At 36.6% G+C, this 27055-nt stretch overlaps 2 protein-coding genes across 2 annotated transcripts in view; both read right to left on the reverse strand.

Annotated features, from left to right (window-relative positions):
- MUC5B (mucin 5B, oligomeric mucus/gel-forming) overlaps nt 1-16432 on the reverse strand; it is a 30499-nt gene extending 14067 nt beyond the window's left edge. The window contains exons 1-22 of the mRNA XM_031553460.1: nt 16322-16432; nt 15358-15496; nt 14552-14662; nt 13930-13999; nt 13642-13779; nt 13393-13557; nt 12794-12888; nt 12193-12319; nt 11319-11574; nt 10783-10835; nt 10298-10398; nt 9121-9272; nt 8551-8689; nt 8353-8466; nt 7640-7819; nt 6309-6548; nt 5452-5608; nt 5054-5182; nt 4575-4701; nt 3605-3648; nt 3336-3518; nt 970-2271 (exon numbers count right to left, since the gene is read on the reverse strand). Of these exons, the coding sequence (XP_031409320.1) occupies nt 970-2271; nt 3336-3518; nt 3605-3648; nt 4575-4701; nt 5054-5182; nt 5452-5608; nt 6309-6548; nt 7640-7819; nt 8353-8466; nt 8551-8689; nt 9121-9272; nt 10298-10398; nt 10783-10835; nt 11319-11574; nt 12193-12319; nt 12794-12888; nt 13393-13557; nt 13642-13779; nt 13930-13999; nt 14552-14662; nt 15358-15462 (3988 nt within the window). The 5' untranslated portion in view covers nt 15463-15496; nt 16322-16432. The remainder of the gene's footprint in view (nt 1-969; nt 2272-3335; nt 3519-3604; nt 3649-4574; nt 4702-5053; nt 5183-5451; nt 5609-6308; nt 6549-7639; nt 7820-8352; nt 8467-8550; nt 8690-9120; nt 9273-10297; nt 10399-10782; nt 10836-11318; nt 11575-12192; nt 12320-12793; nt 12889-13392; nt 13558-13641; nt 13780-13929; nt 14000-14551; nt 14663-15357; nt 15497-16321) is intronic.
- Nucleotides 16433-16881: 449 nt separating this feature from the next.
- Nucleotides 16882-24667, reverse strand: MUC (mucin protein). Its single transcript, XM_031553374.1, has 8 exons — nt 24565-24667; nt 21214-21267; nt 20540-20801; nt 20017-20131; nt 19319-19409; nt 18331-18440; nt 17899-18115; nt 16882-17018 (listed from the first exon to the last, which is right to left on the reverse strand). The coding sequence occupies exons 1-8, from the start codon at nt 24635-24637 to the stop codon at nt 16882-16884; spliced, it is 1059 nt and encodes a 352-aa protein (XP_031409234.1). The 5' UTR covers nt 24638-24667.
- Nucleotides 24668-27055: the final 2388 nt, after the last annotated feature.

Below are 27055 nucleotides of genomic sequence, written 5' to 3' on the forward strand. Positions count from 1 at the left end.
GATGTGGGAACAGAAGAGAAAGTAGTGGGTTTTGCGGTAGGATGGGTTTGTTCAGTGGGAGAAGTTGCTGAAATGGCGCTAGTTGAGGACAAGGTGGTGACTGTACTGGTGGGGAGCTGGACACTGAGGGTGTGGTGGTGACAATGGTGGTCGTGCTCACTACTATAGGAGGAGTGATCTTGGTGGTGCTGGCAGTGCTGGTAGGTACGGTGGTCCTGGCACTCGTGGATGCAATGGTTTTCGTACTTTTTGTTGGAGGAGGTGATGTCTTGGTGGTGCTGGCACTGGAGGTAGGTGTGGTGGTCCCTGCACTTGTGGATGACATGGTCGTACCTTCTGGTGTACGCGGAACAGTCCTGGTTGTACTTTCAGCTGTGACTGTGGTTGGGCCAGTTGGCGGAGGGCTGGTGGTCGTGGTGACTCCTGTGGTGCTTGTGCTGGTGGTCTCAGAAGATGTGGTTCCAGTTGAGGTGCTTGTCGTGGTGCCCGGAGTTGGTGATGTTGTCAAGCAGTGTTGGTGGTCACAGCACAGCACACTGACCTGGTAGTTGAAGCACATGGGATACTTGCTGTTCTGATCCTCGTTTCTGCACTCAAGCCCCACATCGAGGCTGCACTTCAGTTTCTGGTCCAAGCTCTCCAGGCTCCTGTCAGGGTAGTTTTCAGCACGGCACCTGATGTCCTGTGGCTGGGAGCACAGGTCATAACCAGCGGCACGGATATTTGCATACGTCTCAAAGTCTCCACCCTGGCTACCAGAGCTTGGGAAATCCACATCAAACCACCGTGTCCAGGCACAGCGTGGCTGGCAGGTGCTTGGGGGAGGGGAGGTGGTGATAGTAATGGTGGGAGAGGTGGTGATGGTGATGGTAGTTGTGCTCCCTGTCGTAAGAGGAGTGGTCTTGGTTGTGCTGGCACTGGAGGTAGGTGTGGTGGTCCCTGCACTTGTGGATGACATGGTGGTCGTACCTTTGGTTGGAGGGGGTGAGGTCTTGGTGGTGCTGGCACTGGAGGCAGGTATGGTGGTCTCTGCACTTGTGGATGACATGGTGGTCGTACCTTCTGGTGTAGGCGGAACAGTCTTGGTTGTACTTTCAGCCGTGACTGTGGTTGGGCCAGTTGGCGGAGGGCTGGTGGTCGTGGTGACTCCTGTGGTGCTTGTGCTGGTGGTCTCAGAAGATGTGGTTCCAGTTGAGGTGCTTGTCGTGGTGCCCGGAGTTGGTGATGTTGTCAAGCAGTGTTGGTGGTCACAGCACAGCACACTGACCTGGTAGTTGAAGCACATGGGATACTTGCTGTTCTGATCCTCGTTTCTGCACTCAAGCCCCACATCGAGGCTGCACTTCAGTTTCTGGTCCAAGCTCTCCAGGCTCCTGTCAGGGTAGTTTTCAGCACGGCACCTGATGTCCTGTGGCTGGGAGCACAGGTCATAACCAGCGGCACGGATATTTGCATACGTCTCAAAGTCTCCACCCTGGCTACCAGAGCTTGGGGAATCCACATCAAACCACCGTGTCCAGGCACAACGTGGCTGGCAGGTGCTTGGGGGAGGGGAGGTGGTGATAGTGGTGGGAGATGTGATGGTAGTTGTGCTCCCTGTCGTAAGAGGAGTGGTCTTGGTTGTGCTGGCACTGGAGGTAGGTGTGGTGGTCCCTGCACTTGTGGATGACATGGTGGTCGTACCTTCTGTTGATGGCAGTGTGGTCTTGGTTGTGCTGGCACTGGAGGTAGGTGTTGTAGTCCCTGAAGTTGTTGCGATGGTGGTTGGATGGACTGACATCTTAGTGGTACTGGCACCGCTGGTAGGAGTTGATATTGTCGTTATTTCTTTTTCTTGTGGTTTGGTTCCTTTTTGTGTCGTTGTTGGTTTAATCTTTGTTTGTACTGGAATTGTTGTTGTTTCAGTAGTTATGGATGTAGTTTGTTGTGTTTGTCTTGGTGTTGTAGTTGTTATTTCTGAACATGATTTGTAATTACAGCATAATACTCTGATTTGGTAGTTATAGCATTTCTTATCTTCTTCGTCTTTGTTATTGCATTTCAATTCAGTGGTTTTATTGCATTGTATCTTTTGGTTACGATCCTTTATTGTCCTAGGTGAGTTTTCATGTACTCTGCATTCAATGCTGCTTACTTCATTACAAGTGCTTTTTTCTGTGATATTTTGAAATGTTTCCTCTTCATTTTCAAGCTCTGTTCCATTATACCATTCTGACCACTCACATACATACTTCACGCATACAGTTTTTACTGCTGTTGTGGTCGCCATTTCTGTATTTCAGAGGAAAAAATATAAGTTTTGTTTTCTACTACTAAGGAAAATGTAATAAAAAAATTATTCACCTTCCATGCATTTATTGCTATACATAATATTTGTATGTTAATATAGTATTTTAATGAACTTGCTTCGAATGTCTTGATTTTCACTTTTAACAATAGCTCATCTCATCTCTGTATTCCTTTTCTCATTGTTATTCTCATTTCCACTATCCACTTACTATTGCATAGCTACATAACTACACTAGTTTTAAAATATTTCTCAAAAGTAAGAGTTTCCTTATTATTTTAGTATCATATTATGGTATTCATTTCTAAATTTATTATATAAATAGGTAATATTTAGTTTATTTATATAACATATTATGGAATACATATTAATATTTCTTATTTTAATGAGATTTCTGTTCAGTATGTTATGAAAATGAGCGTATGAAGCATATACCCATTTCTTCACATGAATGTTACAACCACTTAATAGAAGACTTAAATTTGATTGTACAGTTCTTGCAGTAGTATTCTCTAATTGTGCTGAAATACTTCTCAATTTCTCTCAATTACATGGTCAGTATAATGATTTGACAGCTGGAATAATGTAGATGTTCGGGCTATTAACAATGATCAGATTGGTAAGATTCCAAAAAATGGTTTAAAATAATTTGAGCATTCCCTTAAAATTATTTTATCTTCTGTTTATGCTAATGTGGTGAGTAGTTTATAAAATGTCAGTAATTGTCTTTTGTGTTGGTCTAGAATTCCTGTTTTTTATTTGCAGGGAAGTGAGATTCTGAAAAGAGCAAAGACAAGTAAGTTTTATATTTTTCCACTGGGGAAAAGAAACCACAGTAAAGTAGTGGAGACTGACTTTGTGAGAAATGCTGTATTTTCTATATATATATTATATATATATATTATTTTTTTTTAAGCATCTGAAGCTGCCAATTGAGTTGGTTGCTTCAGAAGTCAACAAAAGTATGTGCTGATGGCTCATCCCCTTCAGGCAATTTTCAATCCCTTCTAGAGATTTTTCAGTTATTTTGAAGAGTATTCATGCATACCTGTTGTAGGTTGACTGGTAGAAAATGTAAACGGGGTACTTGTGATTCCACATTCAAATATATTTCTGTTTATTGTTCCGTTGACATCACATGTTGCACGGAAACACCATCCACTTCCATCTGTGGTGTTGTAGATGAGTTCGTTATATTTATAGGTGTTGTTTTCATATATGCAGTTACATGCTGTAATTGATAAGATTATTGTCGGTCACCTATGAAAAGATAGTATTCTGTATCTAATTTTTTTAATAGTGTTTCTTGGCTCTTACCTTTATCATCAAACTTGCACTGTAAACCTTCTGATGTGCACTCGCTAAAATAAAAAGCATAAAATACACTTATTTTATTATAAGTTAACTGTACTGCTATCATCTTTCTGCCAGATTCTAGCATCAAAAAAACAGAAATAGATAATTGTGAATGACAACTTAGTTATATAATAGCATTCAGATGGGCATGTTGCCTGAATTCCAGCTAAATAACAATTGCTCGTTCCACATTACTAAGGCCCTTTTCACACTGCAGAGCTATCAACATACAGCCTGAATAAAAGCAAGTCTTAATTTTTTCTTCCTTGTAGTGTGGATCATCGTCAGAACTGACTGCATCATGGAAGATCCACTCCTTACCCCTTTCATTCTTTTAACATCAATTCATATGTGTTTACTCCTTGAGCACCCAGTTTATGTTGATCTTTTTTTTTGTTTTTTTCTACGCCTTTTTTTTACATTAAACCCAAACTTATACATAAAGTGAAAATAAAGATTATGCAAAGTTACAAGTGCAAGTCTTTAGGAGAGCCATGTATAATTTTCCTTGCACTTAGTTTTTATAACTTAAAAAAAAAAACAATGTTAAGAAGGGAGAGTCTAAGTACTACAAGCATACTTTAAGAATGCATAAAATCCTTGGAAGTAGACCCCTTAGTATATATATATACTTCTGGAATGATATTTTTTCCCGCCATAGCAATGGAAAATAGAGGAAGCTTAGTCTCAAAGTACTTACTGTTTTCGTTGTATCACTGTGCTTAGGATTTACAACATAATTATGATAAAATTCAACAGAACAAAAAGTGTAATAGACCCTAATAGTACTAAATAGTAAGAAAGCTGGTATTGGGTGGGAAGGCCAGGCAGCATAAAACTCATTGTGTCATGAAACAGGAACATGCAATTTCCCATTGTTGGTTTAGTCAGTTTTCCTTGTACACAATTAGATTGGCGTGTTAAGCCTTACCATAATTGACATTTTTCCCGCATATATATCTTTCCATCTTCATTATCATAACAGTCACAGAGACTGACACACTTCATCTGATCCTCATGAAAATATGGCTTGTCTGGTGGGCAGTTGGGGTAGCAGCCTGAAGCAAGGAAAAGGGCATATACAAGGTTGAAAAAATGTGAACAGAGAAAATCAGGAAAAGTTTTGTTTGTGCAAGGTGTGTTTGCAGGTTGTGTTTTTAACAGCAACAATTTTTACTATTAATTTTTTTCCAGTAATTGCATGAAGTAATGCAGAGTACGAATGTTAGCAGAGGAGTTAGCCACAGATGTTTTTATGTGTGCTTTATCTTCATTCATGCTGATGCAATGATGTTGAAGAGAATTAAATGATGAGAAAGCAGCTGATGGAGAAAACAGGTTCCATTAAAGACTATTCAAAAGACTATAAGCAAATGTATCCACTTAAGGGTACTTGCAAGCTCTTTTTACCTTCTAAACCTGGCAAGTTATGGAGGCATTTCCCACTTGGGTTCTTACAGGTCTTCATACAGGAGGCTCCACAAGGCTTATAGTGCCATTCACATTCTCCTTGTTGATTATAGTAATCACAGAACAGTGCTAAAGTGAAACATAAATTTGAACATGTTCAGAAAAAAAATCCAAAACTCTTTTGAGCCATGTCTGTTCAGATTCCTACCATGCTGCCTTGAACAGCCTTGAAAACTGAATGAATAGGTGAAATGTGTGACCATCAAAACCCTGTGGAAAGTACACAGTGCAATTATAATGCATGTACAAACACAGAATATGTGTTCAAAGACATCAGCAAGGAATTGCTGTATATTCTACTACACTTTCAGAAGAAGTGTATAAAAAATAAAACTCACGACAAATTGATGGGGTTCTCCAGGCTATACAGACACCAACTTCATTACATGCTTGAGCATAGGCAGCTACTGCTGTACAAAAGCAATCACAGTCTCCTCCTGAGTCACAGGCACAAGCATCTGTCACACATGCTTGATAATATTTTGCTGGTTCAACCTGTCATAAAAAATAAATATTATACTATACATTCTGCCTTCTAAGTTTTCTCAACTTTGCTAGACTAATTTTCTTAAAATTAGGATCTCAGAAGGAAGGCCTATATCAGTTATTTCTTTTGTTATTTTTATATACACTGTTAAGACACCAGACGTAATGCCACATAATACATCCAAATCACATATTGACAGAGTTTTAGACATCTAGACATGTGTCCCAGTGAAAGATTAGTTTCGTTTTCCCAAGCTGTACTAGGCAGACATAACCTGAAGATCTCTACTAGTGGAAAGAACTAAGGTAATAGGAGCAGCGCAAAATTATCCTGCATTGTTGGTGTGTACAGGCAGTTAATGCTGCCTCATTACTACCCCAAAATGTTATTTCATTGAATTTGTGTTTATTACATGGTATATTTTTTCCAAATTACACCATATGAAAATATATACTAATTCTGAAATTAGTGTTCTTTCCCAATAAGTTAGTATCATTTTCTATGATCTAGTTAGCCTACTATTTCTTATAGGGGGCTATAGATCTGTTCGACTGTGCAAGATTTAGACTGAAGTTACACATTTCAAAGTGAAACATGCTTTGTAACGAATTAAATATATATGGCAAAGTGTATGAAGATAGACTTCATTTTAGATTCAGTAACACTGAGGCCTAGTCTTCACAGAGTAAACTCCTGCCCAGGTGATACCTGTGAGTGACAGGCAGCAAAGACATTGCTGTTGATGATGCTACACTGCTTCTCTGACCAGGACTTTCGATAAGGGTTGGTAGAGCACGGGTCCTTTACAAAGTTAGCATCAGGACATGTGGAGGATACTTTCCAGCTGTTTCCGAACTCTAGGACATTCTCCACTACAGACAGACTCCTTGTAGTGAAGTCGTTGATGCCATTGCCATCATAATTTCCACAGAGGCCACAGATCTGACCCTGCAAAAGGAAAAGAAAAATAATGATGGTTGTGAGAAAACAAAGATCTGAAACTGAAAGAATACATGAAATTCAGCTCTTAGAGTGCCATTCTGTTCTAACTTTCCCAAAGATTCCCACTGAAGATACATTTTAAGTTTAGATATTCTGGAAAAGCAGCCATCTGTTTCCTCAGCAACAGAACATGACCACCAAGGCTACAAACAGCTACTGACTTTCCTTCTTTTAAATCTGAACAGTACAACTGTCTTGATCATTTTATCCATTTTTGAGGATGTATCAACTTTGAGGTACCTCCTCTTAATATTTAACAGGGGAAATGAGGACTCAGCTAGTTGACAATACTACAATGCTTTTCATTTATGCTTTGTTTTATACAATAGATGTTCATACAAAAGACATTCTCACAAAGCTGTCATAAGTACTGCCAGTACACCCGTGTAACCTACTCATTGAGTCTACTGCAATGACTGCTGACAGATGGAAAAATAAATGACATTTTCCTTGCATTTCCAGAAATACCTCATTCCAAATTTCGATATGTGAAATGGTGATAGGCTATAACAGATGCTAAGCTTTCTCTGTGGATTCAAGGATCATACTCTGTCCATACTTTTTTTATCACTTGTTCATATATATATACTTGAAAAATACGTAACATTTTACTTATTATTTTATTTCCTTGTTCTTGGAGTACAATAATTTGGATTTATGTGTGAATGTGTACTGGAAATAATGGATGATTTTTCAAGATCAGGACTACTGAATTGATTTCTACACATGCAGCTATGTAATCTTAGTTAAGTCTGATAAGCTTTACCAAGATTCACAGAGTAATTTTAACTAGTCCAGCCCATAGTAGCAGTTTACCAACTCAAGTTCTGTCAGGCCAAATAGAAACTGAACACTGCCTTGAGCACTCTAAAGGGCGGCTGCATGTTTACATGTCTTCCTAAGGTACCAGAGGAATAGAAAATGACATATGACGTCCTACAGGAATGCTAGAGAAATCACCTGTTCGGGAGATTGTTTTAGTCAGATAAAAAATTAACACCCACTCCAAATCTAGACTTAAACTACTAGTTCCACACCTTAAATTCAGGGCTCAGCTTGATGAAGATGCTGGTTTTCTTGTCCCACATGAGGATCAGTCCGCTGGTGGTATCAATCACTGTGTACATACCTATATAACGGACTGTGAATGGTACTTCACCACCTCGTCCTCTCTTTATCACACTGACACGCTCCTCACTGAGTATCAGTTCATAGTGCTGAAACAGGAGGAAAAAGTGATTAGAAATGAACCTAATAGCTACAGCTGTGCTATTAAACACTTTTTTCTCCACTTTTAAGAGTACTAAAACCAGTTCGTTTAAATACATCATCTGAATGCAGTGTGGTTCAAATCTCAGGTTCATGGAATTCTGGTAAAAATGTGTTTTAAATGGAGCAGATTTTAGATTAAAAAATGATGTCATGGTAGTCATGGAGAAACTACAGTGCACAGAGAAAGAGTATCTTCTGATGTGATCAGCCAAATTTTTGCTACAGGCAATTTTCCTCTAGAGCTGTAGTTTGTCCAAGGTTAAGTATAAACGGCTTTGTAAGGCTGGAATAGGCAGAAAGCTGGGAAGCTGTACCAAATACTTCATCTGATTCTGGCTTAAGCTTAATTTACAAGTTGATTTGCTTTTTAAAATATTTTCTCCAAACTTCCTTGCAGCAATGGATACCCTGACTTCTCCCAAGCTTTACACAGATACTGAACAAAAAACCCCTGGTCTGTAATGCAATACGTACGTACCTCTAAGAAAACTTTGATAGATTTTGAGCAAGTTGTCCCAGTGCTGCCGCAGGGAATATTTTCAGTGATAACCTGGAAGGTCCCATTCGCTGTGTCACTCTTCCCACAGTGGTTCTGAGTAATAAAATTAAAAAACATATTATTGTCGCAGATAAGATCAATATTATATTACAATGTAGTTTTGTTAAGTAACAGTACCTGGACTAGTGTGTATTCACAGTTTCCACTGAAGCTGAACCTTTGGTCATCAAAGGTGGTATAATGTCCATCTCCGTAAACAGCACATGTACCCAAGCATTGTTTTTTGGTGCATTCCCACATCCTATCCTTGCACACACTAGGAATGAGAATTAAATGTTTTAGTAATAAAGTAACTCACTGTCTTATGCAGACCTATCCCAAAAACTCAGCATTTGTTTGGCATCTCATTCTTGGTAAATGTTATATTGATTCTGAAGTTAAAACAGTCTTTTATATTTCCTATGTGAAGTATTAAAGCAAAGTTCTGTTCTGCTATTCCAAATGCATGAACTGCAGAAAAGGGTAAAATGTAATGGACACCATCCTCCCAAAGGTTTTCTCCCAGTTTGTGCCTCAGCTGTCTGCCTGCAAGAAAAGTAAAATTGCTCATCTTTCTGAGTCAAAACTTAAAAGACCCATCAATTGATGAAATGCACAGTCTAAATCTCTCCTCGTTACTGTACAGCTTAAGATCTTTTTAAAGGCAAATGATGGAACCAGGAATGCAGCTTTCCAGAAAATACTTACCAGGTATTACAGTCAGCATTGATCTTTTCCCCGGGTTGATACATGGCTCCATTGTGAATACATGGACATTCCTCTTCAGGAATACAACCACCCTTCCCATCTAACACAAGCCCAGATGGGCACACACAGCCAGATACACACTGTGTGCTATACTGAAAAGGTCAAGAGGAAGATACAATTTCAGAATAAAATAATCACACTAGAAAAATGAAGATTAGATCAACTTAAAATGTCTTTATATGTTCTATTTCTGCCCAGCTTAAATAAGAGAAGACTCTGAAGTACTTATAGACCTCTAGAACAAAGATGAAGTTATTAGCATGTAAAGCTGCTAAACATTAGATGCATTTTAATCCTAAAAGCATTTCTTCAAGTCTGTGAAATGTGAACTATACTGGATCTTAAGACTTGCTCTGTGTTAGCTGAAGAAGCCCTATGCTTTGTGATGGGTGACTTGTGATTGAATGAATGGACTTTAACAAGAAAGTAAGTAAATTTAGTTTGAGTGAGATGCGTTGAAAACAGATGCATCTCTTATGGTACCTATTCATGAAATTACACATGGCTATCATGCACTTAGATGGAGAGACATAATTAGATGTGCAAGAAATTCATAACTGCACTATCATATGGAAAGAAATGATTGCTCTTAGCCAGCCTACAGCAAGTAATTTTCTCTTAAGAAAGTAAAATATATGGCAAAGCTCTAAATATTTTCACTACTAATTACTCTTACTTCGAAAGACTTGAACTGTTACAACACTGTGTTAGACATAAAAAGAAATACTTCATATTATATACACACAGGTTTATGCTTTTATACTTGATCCATTTTTGTGTCATGAATTTTCACTCAAATCCTGTGCTGAAAGTCAGAAAGCCGTCACCTTTTTCATTTAGTCAGATGAAACAGTTACAAAATGTTAGCTCTAATGAGGGTGATTTGAGAAGTAGCTGAAGAAACTTTGACACTGATCTTACAAAAGTTGGATGTTACTTCATTATATTTTATTCTGATGATCCTATTGTTAGCACTTCATAACATGTTTTTGGGATTTTAGCATACAAAGTATCTGTGATGTAGCTTCAGAGAAGAAGAGTTAGATCAATGACGACTGTAGTACAAATATGACAGACAAAACTTGAAAGTACCATTTCATCCAGCAGACATACTTACACACTGCATATCCAGAGTCTGACAGCTTTTTTGACACTCTGATCCAGTTATTTCTGCTGTGTTATTTCTACAGTCTAAGTAGAACATGGGAGATTCACAAACTAGAGGAAGGAAAGAAGTGAGAGAAGTAAGAAATGGCAGGAGGTTTATCACACAGCTGTAGAAATAAAAAACATCTAGAAATTTTTTGGAATTTGTACATTTCAGTTAGTAAGGACTGCTGTCCCTACCCATCTGCTAAATAGGAATCCAATTGTAGATTCACTTCAGAGCACTGAATTCCCAGAACCTTCCACAGTATATCAGAAAAAAATCTTTTAGAACAGATCTTCTCATGAACCTAGGGTTACTTCTGCCTTTTATAGTATAGAAATACTTCTATTATTTAAAAATCCATTAAGAATTATCAATTCTACCAAATATTTCTGTCCAAAACCTGGCACAGAGAAAAAGACAAGTGCAAGTGAAAGACTTTTTTTTTTAACCTGGAATTTGATTGGGTTCTCCAATGCAATTCAGTTTTCCCTGGATGCAAGTGCTGTAAGAGAGGAAAAAATATTAACTTTTAACCAAGTATTGAGACTGAGAGCTACCTCTGTTCAAGTTTTGGTACTTTATAAGGAATTAATTGAATTCCTGAATACTATTTTGAAGACACAGGGAAGTGTTTCTCTCAACACCGCTACCAATTATACTTTCATACAGTTGCTTAACAGGAAAAATTAGAGTTTGAGATTGATATATTTCTGCTTGTTACTTATTGTCTCTTAAGATTTCTCTTTGCTTTTTCTGTTGTGTGTTTTGTGTTTGAAAAGTCATTGAATTAAATAGCAAATACTTCTATATGCAATTGCTCTATCAATCTGGATGTTTATATTATTCTTAAAAGCTTAAAAAAATGTTTATGAGATTACTATATTGAAACTTACGCAGGGCAAGGTGAGAACAGTTTAAATGAAGCTTATTTAGATAATGAAATGCATATACTATTGCTTGAACGTTTTTCAAAAGCTTCCCTTACCATACAAGCCCATTTTCATGGACAACTTCTCCAAGTGGTATGGGAGATCCTCGATAGTAACAGGGGCATTCATTAGCAGGCACACATTTGCCACTTTCATCCATGTAGGTTCCATTTATGCAGGTGCAGCCATCAACTGGGACAAACTTAATTTTGCATGTGACATCAGGCTCACTAAGTGAGCGACATGTGGGTTGGCATGAATCGATGGTATAGCTGTAACTTAGGGATTTGGGACATGAGGTGGTGTACTTTGCTTGAGAGAGTGAAAAGGAAGAATGAGTTTGTTAATTCCATATGGTAATTTTTGTTGGGAAGAAAGAAGTAGTAGGTAGTAGCAATAACAGATGAACAATAATATACACCTCTGCCTATGCTCTATCTTTCACATCAATGTTTTTCTGAATATTTCCAGAATTAGAAGTGAAACCTACTGTACGTGTAGATTAAATCAAGTCATATCTGCAATAAGGAATATATTTTCTTCAAATGAGAGTTTGGAAAGAAACTTCCATTTGGTGCTGCTATTTCATTATTCTAGTTTTCTGGTTAGCATTACTAATGTTGTTATTCTAATATGTCATATTTATCTCTATGACACTGTGATATAGAAAGCTACAGTTAAATTCAAAGTTGTGCAGAAACAGGTGGAGGAGTGTCTGTAACAGCAATCTCTCTGCCATCCATTTATATTTATTCTTGCTTTTAATGGATTGAATCTAAAGGAACAGCAGGGAATTACATCTAGGAGTGCATTTAACAAAATCCTTTCCTTGACACTTACCATATTTGTCTAGAAATCAATATTAAATTCTTTTCACCAACACTTTTTATTGATGGACACACAGGAAAGGAAATAGAGAAGTGTACTCACAACAGACATTCGTCCTCCATCCATTTATTTGGATTCCTCTTGCAGCACAAGCTCTCACATAGGAAGAAAGGGCTGCGCACAGACAGCCCTCACTGTTTTGACAGTTACACGTGTCAAACATGCAGTTCTAGGAATGTGAGAAAAATATAATCTCAACACTTCTAAGACTATCAACATCTGAGTCATTTATAATGAGAAGGAAGACTGACAGTACACTGATAGTGGAATGATGATAATTAGCCAGTGGGCTTTCTGTGCCAAGTAGTTAATAATAAGATGTGAGGTTGGCGAGGTGGCAGTTAAATGTAATTTTCAAATAACTATTTAAAACGCCTTTGTGCTAACCTCCTACCATATATCCATCCAAGAGAAAATAGCTGCCTTTGCATTTGCAATGACAAAACCAAGACTGACAACTGAAATAAGATAAGATGCTACAACAAAAACAGCAACATGCTGAAAGAAAGAAGTGCATTACAGAAATGAAAATGCAGACATTGCATAAGACTAGAGATATGCCTGGGACAGTTTTTTCCTGGTAGCTAGTTGTAATGATCCTACTTCTATTGTTTCTGAAGAGAAACCAGTTCTACCAACATACCGTGTGGTAAGTAGAGGGATTCAGTAGATAATGACAATCAGCAAAAGGTCCTTCTTTGTTAGTTAGTAGTCCACACCAATGCTGAGCATATTTTTCTGTAAAAAGAACAAACAGTGCAAATATACATGTTACTTTTTTACTTCATTAGTCCCATATACCCACTTCCCTAACATGGGAAGCCAGTTTTGAAATTACATCAAATCTCTCCTCTTCTGTCTCTTTTCACTCAGTTTGTGCTCTAAGGTTATTAAAATCAAAGGTGCAATGAAATAGAGTTGCCAAAGATCACAAATAAAGAATTTCCAAAGATGCTCATGTGATCCACTCCTCTGATATCAAGCTGTGAGCTTACACATTCTCTCTGTTTTCAGTGATCATACAGTTTCTTTCAGTTATGCCTCCAGGACTCTTCCTTTACTTCATTACATAGCCCTCATGTTCTCATTGTGAATATTCTGATTTCAGATGTACGTTTTCACCAAATATACAATTCTTCATTCTCTTGTATTTGCTTTCTAATAGTTGTATTTTTCTTAGCGATAAGAAAAAAATAACCTAGAAAAAATTCTTAAAAAAAAAAATAGTTAAGAAGCATTTACCGTTATCGATGCTGAGTGCACAAGGGTTCTCAAAACTGTTCTGGATATCTGGGCAAGAAGCTTGAGTTTTCCATGTATTAGCAAATGCTGCTGCTGTGCCTTCAACTACTCCACTTATGGCCTTAAAGTCATCAGTTTGGACATTATTGAAATTTCCACAAAGACCTGTTGAAAACCGGTGAAATGTTTACACTGTTTGTACTCAACAAAAGACATTTAGCAAGAAGTTCTTCAGTTTCATTCACTTACCACAGGTTTGGTCTTTGAACATAGGGTCCAATCGCACAAACATTTGCATGATGGGTGTGAACTGGATTTCAACCTGGATACCAACATTTGTGTGCATGATGACGAAGAATGATGAAGGTCTAAAGATGGTGACATTGGCTATAAAAGAAAGAATAGAATGATTGCTTTCTGGAGAAGGTTAAATGAAGGACAGAGCATATCATGATACGAAGGCTGCTCTAAAAGTAATGCCTTCTATTTTATAACATTGATTTATGACATTAGAGGTGAATGTTAGAGAAAAAATACCTGCTGAGATTGGCAGCTGGGTGTAGATTGAGTTCACAAACACACCACCATCAGCTTTGACCTCAATGAGCTGTTAAGGAAGAGGAACAACAGGTAATCATGTGAAGGATTAATATAGCCCAAAGAATAATAACTCTTGTGATGACTCCAGTGACATTACTTACAGAGCTATTAATTAAAAAGGGTCATTTTTGTGATCTCATCTCTTCTCCCTCTTTCCACTTTGTGCACATCACTAATTTTCCTTGCCAAGGAAAAATGGTTTTTGAAGAGTCTTTCCCAACTGATTAGTGAATTTTATCATCTTGGTTTCTATGAACAAAACTTTATGATGAATTACACCCATTGCTGTTGCACTTGTAGCTTCTAAATTACAAGCTTATATGTTTTCATCTAATTGGCAGAAAAAAAGCTTTTTCAGCTTTTTCTTAATGAATTTCCATAAAGTCAAATCTACTATTTCATTTTCACAACAAAACTAGTTTATTTTCACTCGATAAAAAACTAACATGTACTTATCCCATACGTGGAAATAAATGCAGGTCCCTACCTGATAAAGGCCTAGATGCTTTGGTCCCCACGTTATTAATAGTTTTTTCTCATGCTTATTTTGCATTCTTACCATTTGTCCTTTATTCAAGCTGAGGGTCACTGTCTTTAAACACGTTTCAGTGTTTGTCATGCCACATTTGCGTAGTTCTACCAGGATGGTGAACCTTTCATCTTCACAGTGCTGAAAATAAATAAAAATCCCAACAGTTATTCAATGAAAGGCTAATTACAAAAGCTGTCCCTGTCAAAGTCTCTCTTTTCAGGGAAATAGTAACAATGAGTGATTTTCTTTTTTTTTAGACTGCATTGTGCAAATGGGGAAAAAGAAAGCAAAGAAGCATCAGATCAAAAAGGTCAAACCACTGCACTTACACAGTACTGTAACAAAATGTTTTGATTATAATGAATTTTTTACTTCTTTATTTCTTTTAAATCATTTTTATAATGCTTCAAAGCCTAAATGAAATGTATCAGTTGACTTGAACTGATTTTTCTTTATTTCAGCTTCCAAGAAAAAAATACTATTAAATACAGTTAACAGGGTAAACTTATTTAATCCAGTAAGACAGCTGGAACAATCATGTAGAAGAGTGTTCATTAAGCAATACCTTAAAAAGAGAGTAGTCTTAAGCATTTATTGTATGACAGAACTGGAAATTCCCTGGAAACCACCATTTACTGTTGCATGACATCCTAATATTTAGCTGATAATTAAATCATTTGAATGGCAGAATACATTCCAGTAAGTGTCTGATTAACTGAAGCAATTCAATATACAGATGTCAAAAGACTTAAATTTCATAGATGTTGATTGAGATCACCTATCCTTTCCACAAGCACATAAGGCTTTATGACCAAGTAATATCTGATTCTCACCTTAGAAAGGACGTAAGTGCAGTCTCCATAGACATCATAATGCTTTTTATCATATGTTGAAATGTGTGAGCCTCCCTCTACAGAACATATTCCTGGACATGACATATCTTCGCAATTCCATTTGCCTCCATTACATGTACTGTAAGAGACAAGACAAACTTTGCTGAAATCAGTAATAGCAGTCCAGACTTACAGAAATTACAATGACATTTGGTTTAGTACTGCTTTTCCTTCCAATCTATAGTTTGAATACACAGGAAATCCAGGTATAAGACTTTCTCAAATACTGTGAACATATGAAGTAAAGCTTTAAAGGGAGCGACTGTGATATGCATTCACTTTGTTCATTTGTTTCTATTCTTTTGTTTGGACAGGTTAACTCAGTAGCAACAGATGCTGGATGAGTAATTGCTTGTCTTCTGCAGCTAACATAAAACATAGTGCCAAATTAAAATCTCTTCTGTTTTCTTGTAAAATGTATAAGAAACTAAGAGAAATGTGACTCCACATCTACTTCTGATGAGTAGATAGAATATATTTGTTTTCTAAGCTAATGTGGTACTGTACAGGTACAGGATTAATAATTGTGAAACTGAGGTTGTGTAGCTTCTCTTATTTTCTTCAGAGAAAATAAATATTTGCAAATACGTAAATTACTGCAACTTCATTCCCTTTAGAGAAGTCCAAACGTTTGAACAAAATAAACAAAGAAGAAGCACTTGAATTCACTGGTGAGAAATCTAAACACTGTAAATCCTTACTTTGATCACTTTGAGCTCAAGTGCAAAGACAGCTAAGGCTGTTGCTAAATAAAACAAAGAATGTTCGTTGGGGTTATTTTGGAACTGTAGCGGTCGGTTAAATACACAGATCAATTACTGATGATGTAATTGCAAACAATAAATCATTAAACCCATTAAATATATTAGAGGAAATAATGAGTTAAGAAAATAGCAAGAGTTACCAGGAATGGCAGTGCTCTGAGAAAGAAGTTCCTGGAGCGTAAGTGTTGCCATTGTAAATACAGGAGCACTGCTGGCGGGAGATGCAGCCAGAATTGTTTATGTCATCAAAAACAGTTCCTTAAGTTAAAAACAACAACAACAAAATTTAATCAATTAAATAGGCATTTTCCATACATGGGAAAATAATCATTTTTGTTCATTACTAAAAATTGCCTCGAAGACAGATTTGCAGCTGCTGTGAACTGTCATAGATGTACCGAGCACAGTAGGACTATGCCAATTTACTGATCTTCAACCTTTCTATTCTTAAATTCCACCTGCTTTGAAAAGGAGTTATTTTAGTACAGGTGGCTTGTTGAAAGACTAGCTTTGATCTGTTTGCTTTTCTGCTTTCCTGCTTTCTAAATATTGCATGTGCGCTGGCAATTAATTCCAGTGTCTTTCCTCAGTTGATAAATGATAAATACTTATCACTTGCAGCTGTGAAAAATGCAAATATAAGGGCCTTAAGCCTCATGGAATCTGCCTTGTTTATTTTGAGATCAGAAATGTGAGTATATTAGAACTTGCCTTGGGGACAGAAACAACCATCCATACAGTGCTCTTCACAAAACTGAGATCGTTCAGGATTAGTGCATGTGTCAGTGCAGGGGGATCTGCACTCCGAATACTGCATGTTGTAAGGACATGTCTTGGCTGAAATGTTAATAAAAGGAGAGTTTTTTTCAGTCTGAAGTATTTCTAGTTCACTGTATATGGAAATAAGTATGTTCATTTACATTTTTTCAGCTAGATTTAAAACCACACTAAGCCATAGACCTATCCCCACTTCTCAAAATCTTTAACTTTACTCATTCAGATCTATGTTTTACAGTTGAGATTTGCTTTTCATGACAGTGTAAAAAAAAACTGGTGCCAAAATGACTAGAGTTCTAGACACATCAAGAAAATGGTTCTGCAAAGCTAGCAAGGTTTCTGTTAAAGGTAGCCTTTTCAAGAATATCTGCATTGCTAGGGAAACGTAAAAATCAAATTTCTAAAGCTTCAGTATATTCAGATTTTTCAGATATCATTGGAAGAGCAAATAGTATCCCAGTGGATTTTAATTTGAAACAAATGTTGGTGACAGTATCAACAGCTACACTAATAATGTGTAGGTGTTTAATTCAGTGAAAACCTCTGAAGATTACAGTGGTACAAACTCCTCAAAACCAAGCTAGAGGAGATTAAATACTACACCAACCTAAGACCAGTGAAGACTCAATCAATAAATCAACGAGGGTAAAAAATATGATAGCCACCATAAAAAAAAGGAGAGAAACAGAAATATAAGTAACCAAATCATCCTCCTTCTTCCTCCTTGTATTTGTTTCCTTTACTATCCCAATTCATTAAATGACCCTTCAGCTCTTGAGTAAGTGTATCCATTTAAGTTTTCCTTAGTCTTCTTGCTGGAGCTTGTATATCAGAACCCCCCAGTATGCCTGTAATTTTCAATGCATACTCAGCATTATTTGAGAACTCATTTCTTTTTATTTACCCAGGACAAAATAAAGGCATCTCCGCTAATACTTACGGCACAGTTTTGAGGTTCTCCAGTTCAAAGGTTCCCCACCAGCATGAGCACACTGCCGGGAGTATTCAGCAATAGTATCACAGATACATGAGGCGTTTTTTAACTCTTCAGAGCGGCACAAGTCTTCTTGGCAAGCCATAATGTACTCACTAACATTAACTAGGCCATTACAGTCTGCAAATGCAAAGCTGGTCAATGTTTTCTGACATATGTCATCCTGGGGAGAAAAAAAAAACAACAAGAAAATTTTCAGAAAATAGAAAGGAGCAAATTTTTAGCATTGTTTCTCTGCTAGATTATTCTTTAATAGAATTTCATATCCCTCTTTACTTAGTATTGCCCTAGGTCTTTTCCTGTTGACTCCTCTGAAGCTGCAGAACAATACAAAAAAATGTGAAAGAAAAATTAAAGAATGATCAAATAGATACTTACAAAGTTATTTGTGCAATTATCTGGTGGAGAAGGAATTGGGTCTTCACAGTACTCTGTTGGCCCATCCATTTTCTGCATATTCCCAAACTGTAAGGCTGTCATTCTGATATCTGTGCAAAAGAAATTTAATAATGAGAGTTGTGTGGGTTTTTTTTGGTCAATGCAACTTCTTAATATTTTTTTCTCTTGCCAAGAATTCTTTTCAAAGTCAGCTAAGGCAGATAGTTCCCTTGAATCTTTTCATTTTATCATCATCCCTTCCAAAATAAACACTGACATCACTATCAGGAAAAAGAAAAACATTAGAAAACAATTTTCAGCCTACTACATCTAAGCGCAAAGTAAGATTTAAATGGAAAAAAGACCAGACTGTTCTCAGAAGATAATGAGTCCATGTCGGGAAGAGAGAAAATAATTAAAATAGGGATTTGTACAATGGAGACTTCTCCATTGAGGTTTCTCAATGGAGAAACAAGTTTTAGGAGAACACTCAAATTGAGAATGGATAAAATAAGAGAGGATTATACATAGACTATGCATGTCAAAAGGCAAATGTGGATATATTTTTGGAATAGGATTACATATTCAAAGTTCTGACAGCATGTTTAATGGACTTATTAATATAGACAAAAGATCTATTTCTCAGGTCTTTCAAATCAGAATTGGTATGTTACTATTAGAATTATTTTTATGACAGATCTGAAACAACAAATGTACTAACTAGATATTACAAATACATTTCATTTTACTGGATATATTTCAATATTTATGTTATTAGTGAGAAACTGGCTAACACCTTTAAGATTAAATACATGATCTGCTTATGTTTTTTATTATGTTTTTCAACATAGATGATTGAATCATAGTTTCTGAGTATATCATTCAACATTCCTCAGGAAAGAGGAATGATGATGATGTTAGTGCTGAAAGAAAGTAGAATACATGCTGAAGACTCCAGAAACCAATTTCTGATATTTAAAAAACTTACTGTTTGAATAGAACTCATTGTAAACTGGAATGCCGTTGAAGTCCCCACAAAGACCACAGGTCTGATTGGCATATTTCTCATGCAGTTCTAACTAAAATGATAGGCAATACACTGACAGAAGTTAGTATACACATTGTAAAATATATTCAGGATCATCAAAAACACTTGTACTTGCTGACCCTGTTTTTCATCTGAACTATGTAATTTTATTTAGAAATCTAACTTAAACTTGAGGGATAAAATGAAGAGTTGTCTTAGATTTGATTTACAACATAAACTCCAAACTATTGATGTAGACACAGGTTTTCACTGTAATATCTGTAGAGTGCAAAGCCTTTTTATCTCCATTGTTCAGAAAGAAAATCAAATTCACAGCAAAATGATGTCCTAAGAGAGAGAAATTCTGCTCAAAAATTGTATTAGAAGAGGTAAGTCAGACTTGCAATGATGGTAATATATTAATGACAGTGAAAGTGGTTTTTCAACCTATTTTAAGCAGAAGTCTGCTATCAAACAGAAGTAAATCCACATTATTTTCTTTGGGGCTACTTGGATGCAAACCTATCTTTCTTAAGGAAAAACTGCTCAACAGTATGAGATGGAAAGGCAACAGTAACTCCTAAACAAGTATTAACCTAATCAAAGATTAGCTTTATGGCTGATCTGAAGGTGCAGACAGGTCCAAGAGCTGTTCTTACCAAGATACTGTCACGCTGATTCCACATAAATACAATATCCGCTTTGCTGACAACTTTCACATAAATGCTGCTTCTCTCTATAGTAATTCCAGCTTGACTGTATGGCAGTTGAACTCTACAGAAAAGTAGAATTAATACTAAATATTTTCTGATCTGGATGTTTGGTAAAGAGAAAAAAGAAAAAAGGCTTGTGTGTTCCAGCATCTTACAAGGATATAATGCAGCTGTGTGGAAAGAAAAGCAATTGAAAAATAAAATGGTCCAGTACATTAAATGTGGATTTAAATTCAAATCCAACCTCAGGATTTTTCACAGAAATTTTGTTTTTGAGGTAATCATTGAAGGAACAATTGATTTTTCGTGACTTGAATTAATAGCAACTTATTCATTATTTCTAAGGGTAAAATTGTCAGATTTATTGAAGAATGCTGATTTTTCCCCAGTATACAAGAAAGTACTTGGCCAACTTGAAAAAAAAACAAAACATCTGTATTTACCAAACAAGTGGTACGAATAAACTCACCTGTTGCTGTTGATCAGGACAACATCCTTTGTTAGCTCAACAGCTACACCTTCAAGTTTTATGGCGATGCGGTGGATTGTAGGAATATTTTCCACCAGGGTACGCCTAATCTGGATGTTAAACTCTTCATAGGCAGTGTTGCAATGGGATGCAAAAACGTAATTACAGAGCCCAGGGTAGTAGAAGATGTCTCCATCAAAAGTCTTGAAGTGAAAGTTGCCCCATGTGCTGCATACACGGCCATTGTGAGCAGGGTTGGAAGCTGCAAATTTAAAACTAGCTGTAAAAAATGACTTAAAATTCCTAGCCTTAATACGGTGAATCAAATTATCCAAGGCATTATTCTTTCATAGTTTTCCCTTGTCCCTTTGTTATTTCCATCCATCTATCCATTACAACACAAGTCACCATGTATTCAGCCTTCATCATCTGTCTGCTGTTCATCACATATATCCCTGTAAATGGTTGTAGTTAAGTTCAAGTGGATTATTTAGTTGTTCACTTTCATACAAGATAACAGTCAACAGTATGCTACGTTTCTTAACTGGCCTCTTTCTCCTCTTATGACTTCATGACTTCTTTTACCAGAGCATTTCCCTGTTTGCACTAAATTCCTTCATCTGCATCTTCTAAAACTAAATACTTATTGAACACATTTCATTTACTTAACTTACGTGTTATTACTGGATTTGTTGATGTTTGCTGGATGATTTTCACCTCAGATGAAACTGTAAAAGAAGAAAAAAAATTAGGAAAGAAAACCAAACCTGGTATAACAATTCCAAAACTTGTATCTAAAACTGACCTAGAAAGAAAAGATCAGTTAATATGACAGTGTTAAACCTGGCGTTGATTTATACAGGATGTGAATCAGGTTAAAAGTCCACATTACATTTCATAATTCGATCATAAGAAATTGCTTTCAGCTGTGAGGATTTCCATTTTCTACCTTGTAGTTTTGACCCTTTTATGAAACTCCAAATTGTGTTAGCATAGGCAGAAATTTGCAGTTCTGCGTATCAGAGCTCTTCAGACACAACAACCAGTACAAAGGGTTAAGCTATACTAAATTAGCCTAGTACAAAAGCATAGCTGGCTTTTCGTTACATCTACTCTGACTAAGGAGGAAATTAAAAACTTTGATTATACCAATCACTTTTAACCCAAGCTGTTCTATGATTCTATGATTATTTTCCAGGAATTTGCTAAAGAGGTTTTTAGGCATTCTTATTATTTACTGGAGATGTGAGGAATGGATACAAATATGCAGTATAAACCAACTTTTTAAGTAAAGCATTTTGATAGGATCAAAGGACCCAGACTGGAAAAAAAACAGGACATGTGGCCAATGATTATAGCACTCAGCTACATCAAAACTGTCCTATTCCTGTGTTCTGCTTCACTGATTATTTTTGTACCTCTAGTTAAATAGTTAGTAGCTAAACTATATCAATTCTCTTCCATCTGAATTCTCCTTCTCTCTACTTTGTCTTCACAAGTTTTGATCTGCTTTCTACACATGGCCCAACTATCCTGCTTAGAAAAACACCTGATCCTGTGCTCCAAGTTTCATGCTCTAAGCGCCTGTTTTTTATAGGTAAACACATCAGGCATTTCCCATTTAAGAAAAATGGCTACAACTTTATTTTATGAAAGACTGAATCCATCCAGAATGAAATAACCATGCCTGGAAAATGTTGACTAATACCAACCTACAACATGCCAAGCCTAAATCCTCAGGTGACTTAGGTGATGAAAATGACTCATGTTTGAATGAGAACTTCTGGTGCCTAAAGTACTTGCCAGTTGAAGAAGAGCTGCAAATTTAGTTCTAGTCTCCTTCCTCTTAGAGTGTAATTTAGTTCTAAGTCTCCTTTCTCCTTATACAACAGACAGATAGATCCACAAACTCAGAACTAGATTAGACCACCACACCAAACAAGGAAGGATTTTTACTGGAAATGCACACCATGTAAACCAACTGAGTACTTGATCTCAGAGCTGAAGGGATTCAAACTCACACTCTCAAAGAGGAACCCAAGGGATTCCTAATTTTGGAAGGGTGTTCTGGGAAGCTTCACCATCTCTAGAAGTTGTTCCAGTGTCTGCAGAAATTTCCTTTCATCCCTAAGCTTTTGTTCTTTTCTCATTTATACATGACCATTAGTGACGTAAAAAGAAGTAACTTTAATCTTTTTCCGCTTTCTGTTGGTCTTTCAGTATCACAGATAATATCATTAGGTAAATACATTCCTACCATTACAATTGTTGAGAAAATATAACAAATGCCTCTGTGAGTCTTAATAATGCGACAGAATTTGCTTTCATTCAACACATTCATAGGAGCTTCAGTGGACATAGAATCATCCCGAGTTCACCTAAGAGCCAACGCTCTTTAAAATACTGTGAATGTTTATTTAAAAGTGTGAGAACTTTTGTAACAGAACAAAACAGTATATACATGTATTTTAGTCTGTTTTTTCTCAAGGAAATGCTAGGGTTTTTTTTTTTTTACTAAGCAAGTATTATTTCCAAGGAAATTCTAGTTGCACTAGTTTATCTAGCAATTGCACAATGCCATGCTGTTGATCCTTATAAAAATAGGTGCCTATTGCTTCCAAGAATACCAATACATGGTAATTCGATCTTTGATTATTTGGAAAGAGTTATGAATATTTGTGGATGCACCTTGTCAAGCTACTATCCAGCTGCCACCCCATATACACAGTTCTCATTACAACTTATAAAAGTTGGAATTGGACTGTAAACATGAAGTTAGGCACAAAATGTTAGAGAAGATGGCATGGGATAAGGCCAATATTTTGTACTCAGTGAGGACATCTGAATATATTTTCCACCTAGTGTGATTTGAAAGATGTCTTTGCTGGATTTGGTCTAACCACTATTCATTTTTCAAAGCAATTTATTGGGCTGGCATTGCACAATACAAATAATTTTCTTGTACAAAGAAGGGAAAGAAGGGCTGAGGATGTTTGATTGACACTACATAATTCTAAATGTAAGATTACACTGTAGGTGACTGTTGTACTTTTGTGCTTAAATCAACTTAGCAGTATTTTAGTGCTTATTTCATCTAACATAAAGTAGCCTAAAATTGTATTTGCACTTACTTGTTAGTGTTTGGAAAGTGATACACAAGATAAATTGAAAAGCAATCTGAAGATTTTAAAATGTTAGCTGACAGAGCAGTGATCACTGTACACCTATGGGACTGACTTAGCAAGTTTGTATTCATGCAAGTAATTTCTATTTGCATAGTCCAATTAATTGAACATGATTGAATATTAACAAAATCTGCCAAGATTGTCCTCAATTAATGTAAAGCAAGCAAGAGAAAAAAATGCACAAAATGATGGATTGCAATGCAACAGATTAACCTCCCAGTGATTTTCATAGTGAAGATCAACACTTTACGTAAATATTAAATATTATATCTAATGTAGTACCAGTATACACAGTATTCACTACAAAAATCATTGTCACATGAATACATTCTAGTCTCTTTTGCAAAGGAATTGGCAAGAATAATCTGGTATTAAGTTCTGGTAGGTGACAAAATACTGGAAAAGACTGACCTGTAACCTGATCTAGCAACTGGAAAATGTAGTGCTTTAAATTTCATGAAAAGATCAGAACATTTGTAATCATTCTTACTATAAAATGCAAACGAAATGAAATACTTTTGTAAGGCATAAGTACTACTGAACAACTGGTACTTTAAGACATGAATAATGGTTCTTTTTGATTTGATTTTCAAGGCTACTTATCAAGCGAGGTTATACTCAGTGGCTTGAGGCAACGTGAAATCAAATCAGTCCAGTTAATAGACAGACACCAAATATTTAATGTAAATTAAAAAAAAAAAAAGCAAAGACACATTCTAATACATTCTAATAGGTAAACATTCTAAGTGCAACCATTTGATAAGTGAAACATTAAAATGGGTTTAGTAACTTAAAATATATTATTAGATCTAAGCAATAATAAAAGAGTTAACTCCTTACCTATCTGATGGGTATAGCAAAGCGCTAAAAGGAAAGCCCATTCTTGTAACCATATCCTCCTACCAAACTCCATCGTCAGTGGAGTCTGGCAGAAGGGTGCCAGTGTAAGGTTGGTCAGGAAAAGTAGTTCACCTGTGCTCCCTCAGTCTTATATAGCAGGTGACTCTGGCTTCAGTCCCAGATTGATTCAGATAATCCAGAAAGGTGGAGTTTGGGGGATTTTAGCAAATGAATAGGTAAACAGAGGATGCTTTTCCTTCCTTTGCAACTGGCCAATGGTATTTGCATTTTGGGAGGAGTATATGCATATACGTACATATATTTTGTTAAAGTTCAGCCTAATAAAGAAATATAACATAACTGCAAATAAAACACGAGACCTCCTCCACAAAAGAAAAGGTCCTAGAACAAATAGAATTTGATTTTGCCTTACAGTTACGCATATGGCATAGAAGTAACTATTGTAAGTTTTTCAATACTGTAAGTGATGCCAGGCTGATCCTTGGCAAAAGAAAACATAAAACCAACAGATTGCTGATTTCTGAAATGGGTGGAAATGTGGAGTATTTCGAGTAGGGGGACGCAGTACTACGAAGTCACTCTGTGCCATTCAGGGCAGAAAATCTTGCAAAAAGAACAGACTAATAACTTTGAAGGGTCCTGCGTTATCACAGTGTCATACCGAGTGTATGCCACGAAAACCTCTGACACTGGCAAGCATTAGGCACCCGTTTAAGGAACATTAATTAAGTCAGCTTTCCCTGGACTATATTCTGTATTTGTTAGAGATGGGTTCAGACATTGACATCTACTTCTGAATTTGCTGCAGAGTCTGATTTTGCCTTCTCACAGAAAACACCAGTAACTTCACACAGTCAGATAGCCTTAGCACAGCTTTGTAGAGGAGAAAAGTTCAACAGATAAAGGCCTGCAGCCACATTCATATCTATGGGGAAATGAGCCCCTACACATTAGGGAAACAGATGTTAAATCAGGCCTATTAGGCCCACCAGTTAATGTTTAACACTTTTTTTCCCCCCCAAATGTTGACTTTTTGCAGTTCTATGGTGTTATTATTTCAAAAGTGTGAATGAACGTATACTTCAATAAACAGTCCAGCTATTTTGTGTCCCCTTCTTTTTTAGCTTGACATCAAAGATAGGTAAGATAAGTTGCTTTGGGCAGATTTCTCACTGTCTTTTCAAGGTCAACAGGCCTTACCTTAACATGGTTAAATATGGACAAAAAGTTTAAAGTTCTTTTAAAAAATAGTGCACAGCCCAGCATTTGGTGTACAGATAACATTTGTCCCCAGATCATCTTCAGTCTACTGATGCAAGAACATAGGTAGCTGATGGAACAAAAAATCTTCATCATGAGAGAGCTGCTGCACAGAGAGGAATTTAGCAAGAGGCATCTGGGAAACAGAATTGGGATGGCTGAACAACAGAAGAAATGCTAGAATAAAATTCATGCATGCTAGGATGTCTAGAAATTGCAGAAAGGACTTGCATAGTATGGGGTAGTACTGTCCTCTGTGCCTGGTCAGACTGAGTTCAGCAGTCTTTACTGATTTTTTCACTTGTGCTGAAGCAGAGGAAAAAGAAAAAATTAGGAAGGTGTCCTAATTGCAAAACGTGAACATAGCTGGATGCCTAATTCCTGTGGGTTCTTATGAAAATCCTGGCCTACAATTATAAATTCAAAAGAATCCTAAAAGAATAGGGGACTACAATCTCATACTCCATTTAGGATCTTACTGAACTGAATTGTGTCAATTTTTTCAGCCCATATTTCCATTTGTCTTTAGAACTAAATATATTAGATCCTTACTCACTATTATAAAATAAATCCCAAAATGTATCTTTATGTAGTATTATCTGGACTTTTGGATTGAAATCAGTGGTAGCTTACCATGGCAAACTTAGGGTACTTATGTCAACAAACTAGTCTGATGCAGAATGGAACAGGTTCCCTATCGAACTATCCAGGATGTTTGATGAAGTTACATCTTCATAATCAGTAGTAAGCTGCTTACACACCCTAGATTTATATCTTCATGCTTCAGCAGATGGGGAGAAAAGAAAAGACTGCACTTCCTGCCCATACAATGTTGTTTTATTTCATGCCAGCACTCATAATGAAAGTAAATTCATCTGTACATACAGAAAGCAAATTATATCTTATTTACGTGACCAGTTAGATGTATTAAATAAATATTCAAATGTCTCACTTATTTAAACAGGCTACCCACAAAACTAGGCTTTCAGCAACTACTGTGCGTATACCAGTGCATATGCAATGGGCTACACGTGATCCTCAGAGGTAGCAGAGCTTTTCTTCTGCCAGACTTGCTGTCTTATGCATAACTGAGATGTGGATCCTCTTCTTTTTAATTTCTGAAAGTTAATTACAAAAACTATTCCAGTAAAGCAGACTCTGTAACTCAAAGCAGAGATTTACAGGCATTAGTTAGACCACTGACTCAGAA

This window comes from Meleagris gallopavo, chromosome 5, assembly GCF_000146605.3.
Source record: "Meleagris gallopavo isolate NT-WF06-2002-E0010 breed Aviagen turkey brand Nicholas breeding stock chromosome 5, Turkey_5.1, whole genome shotgun sequence".
Classification (NCBI taxonomy): Eukaryota; Metazoa; Chordata; class Aves; order Galliformes; family Phasianidae; genus Meleagris; species Meleagris gallopavo.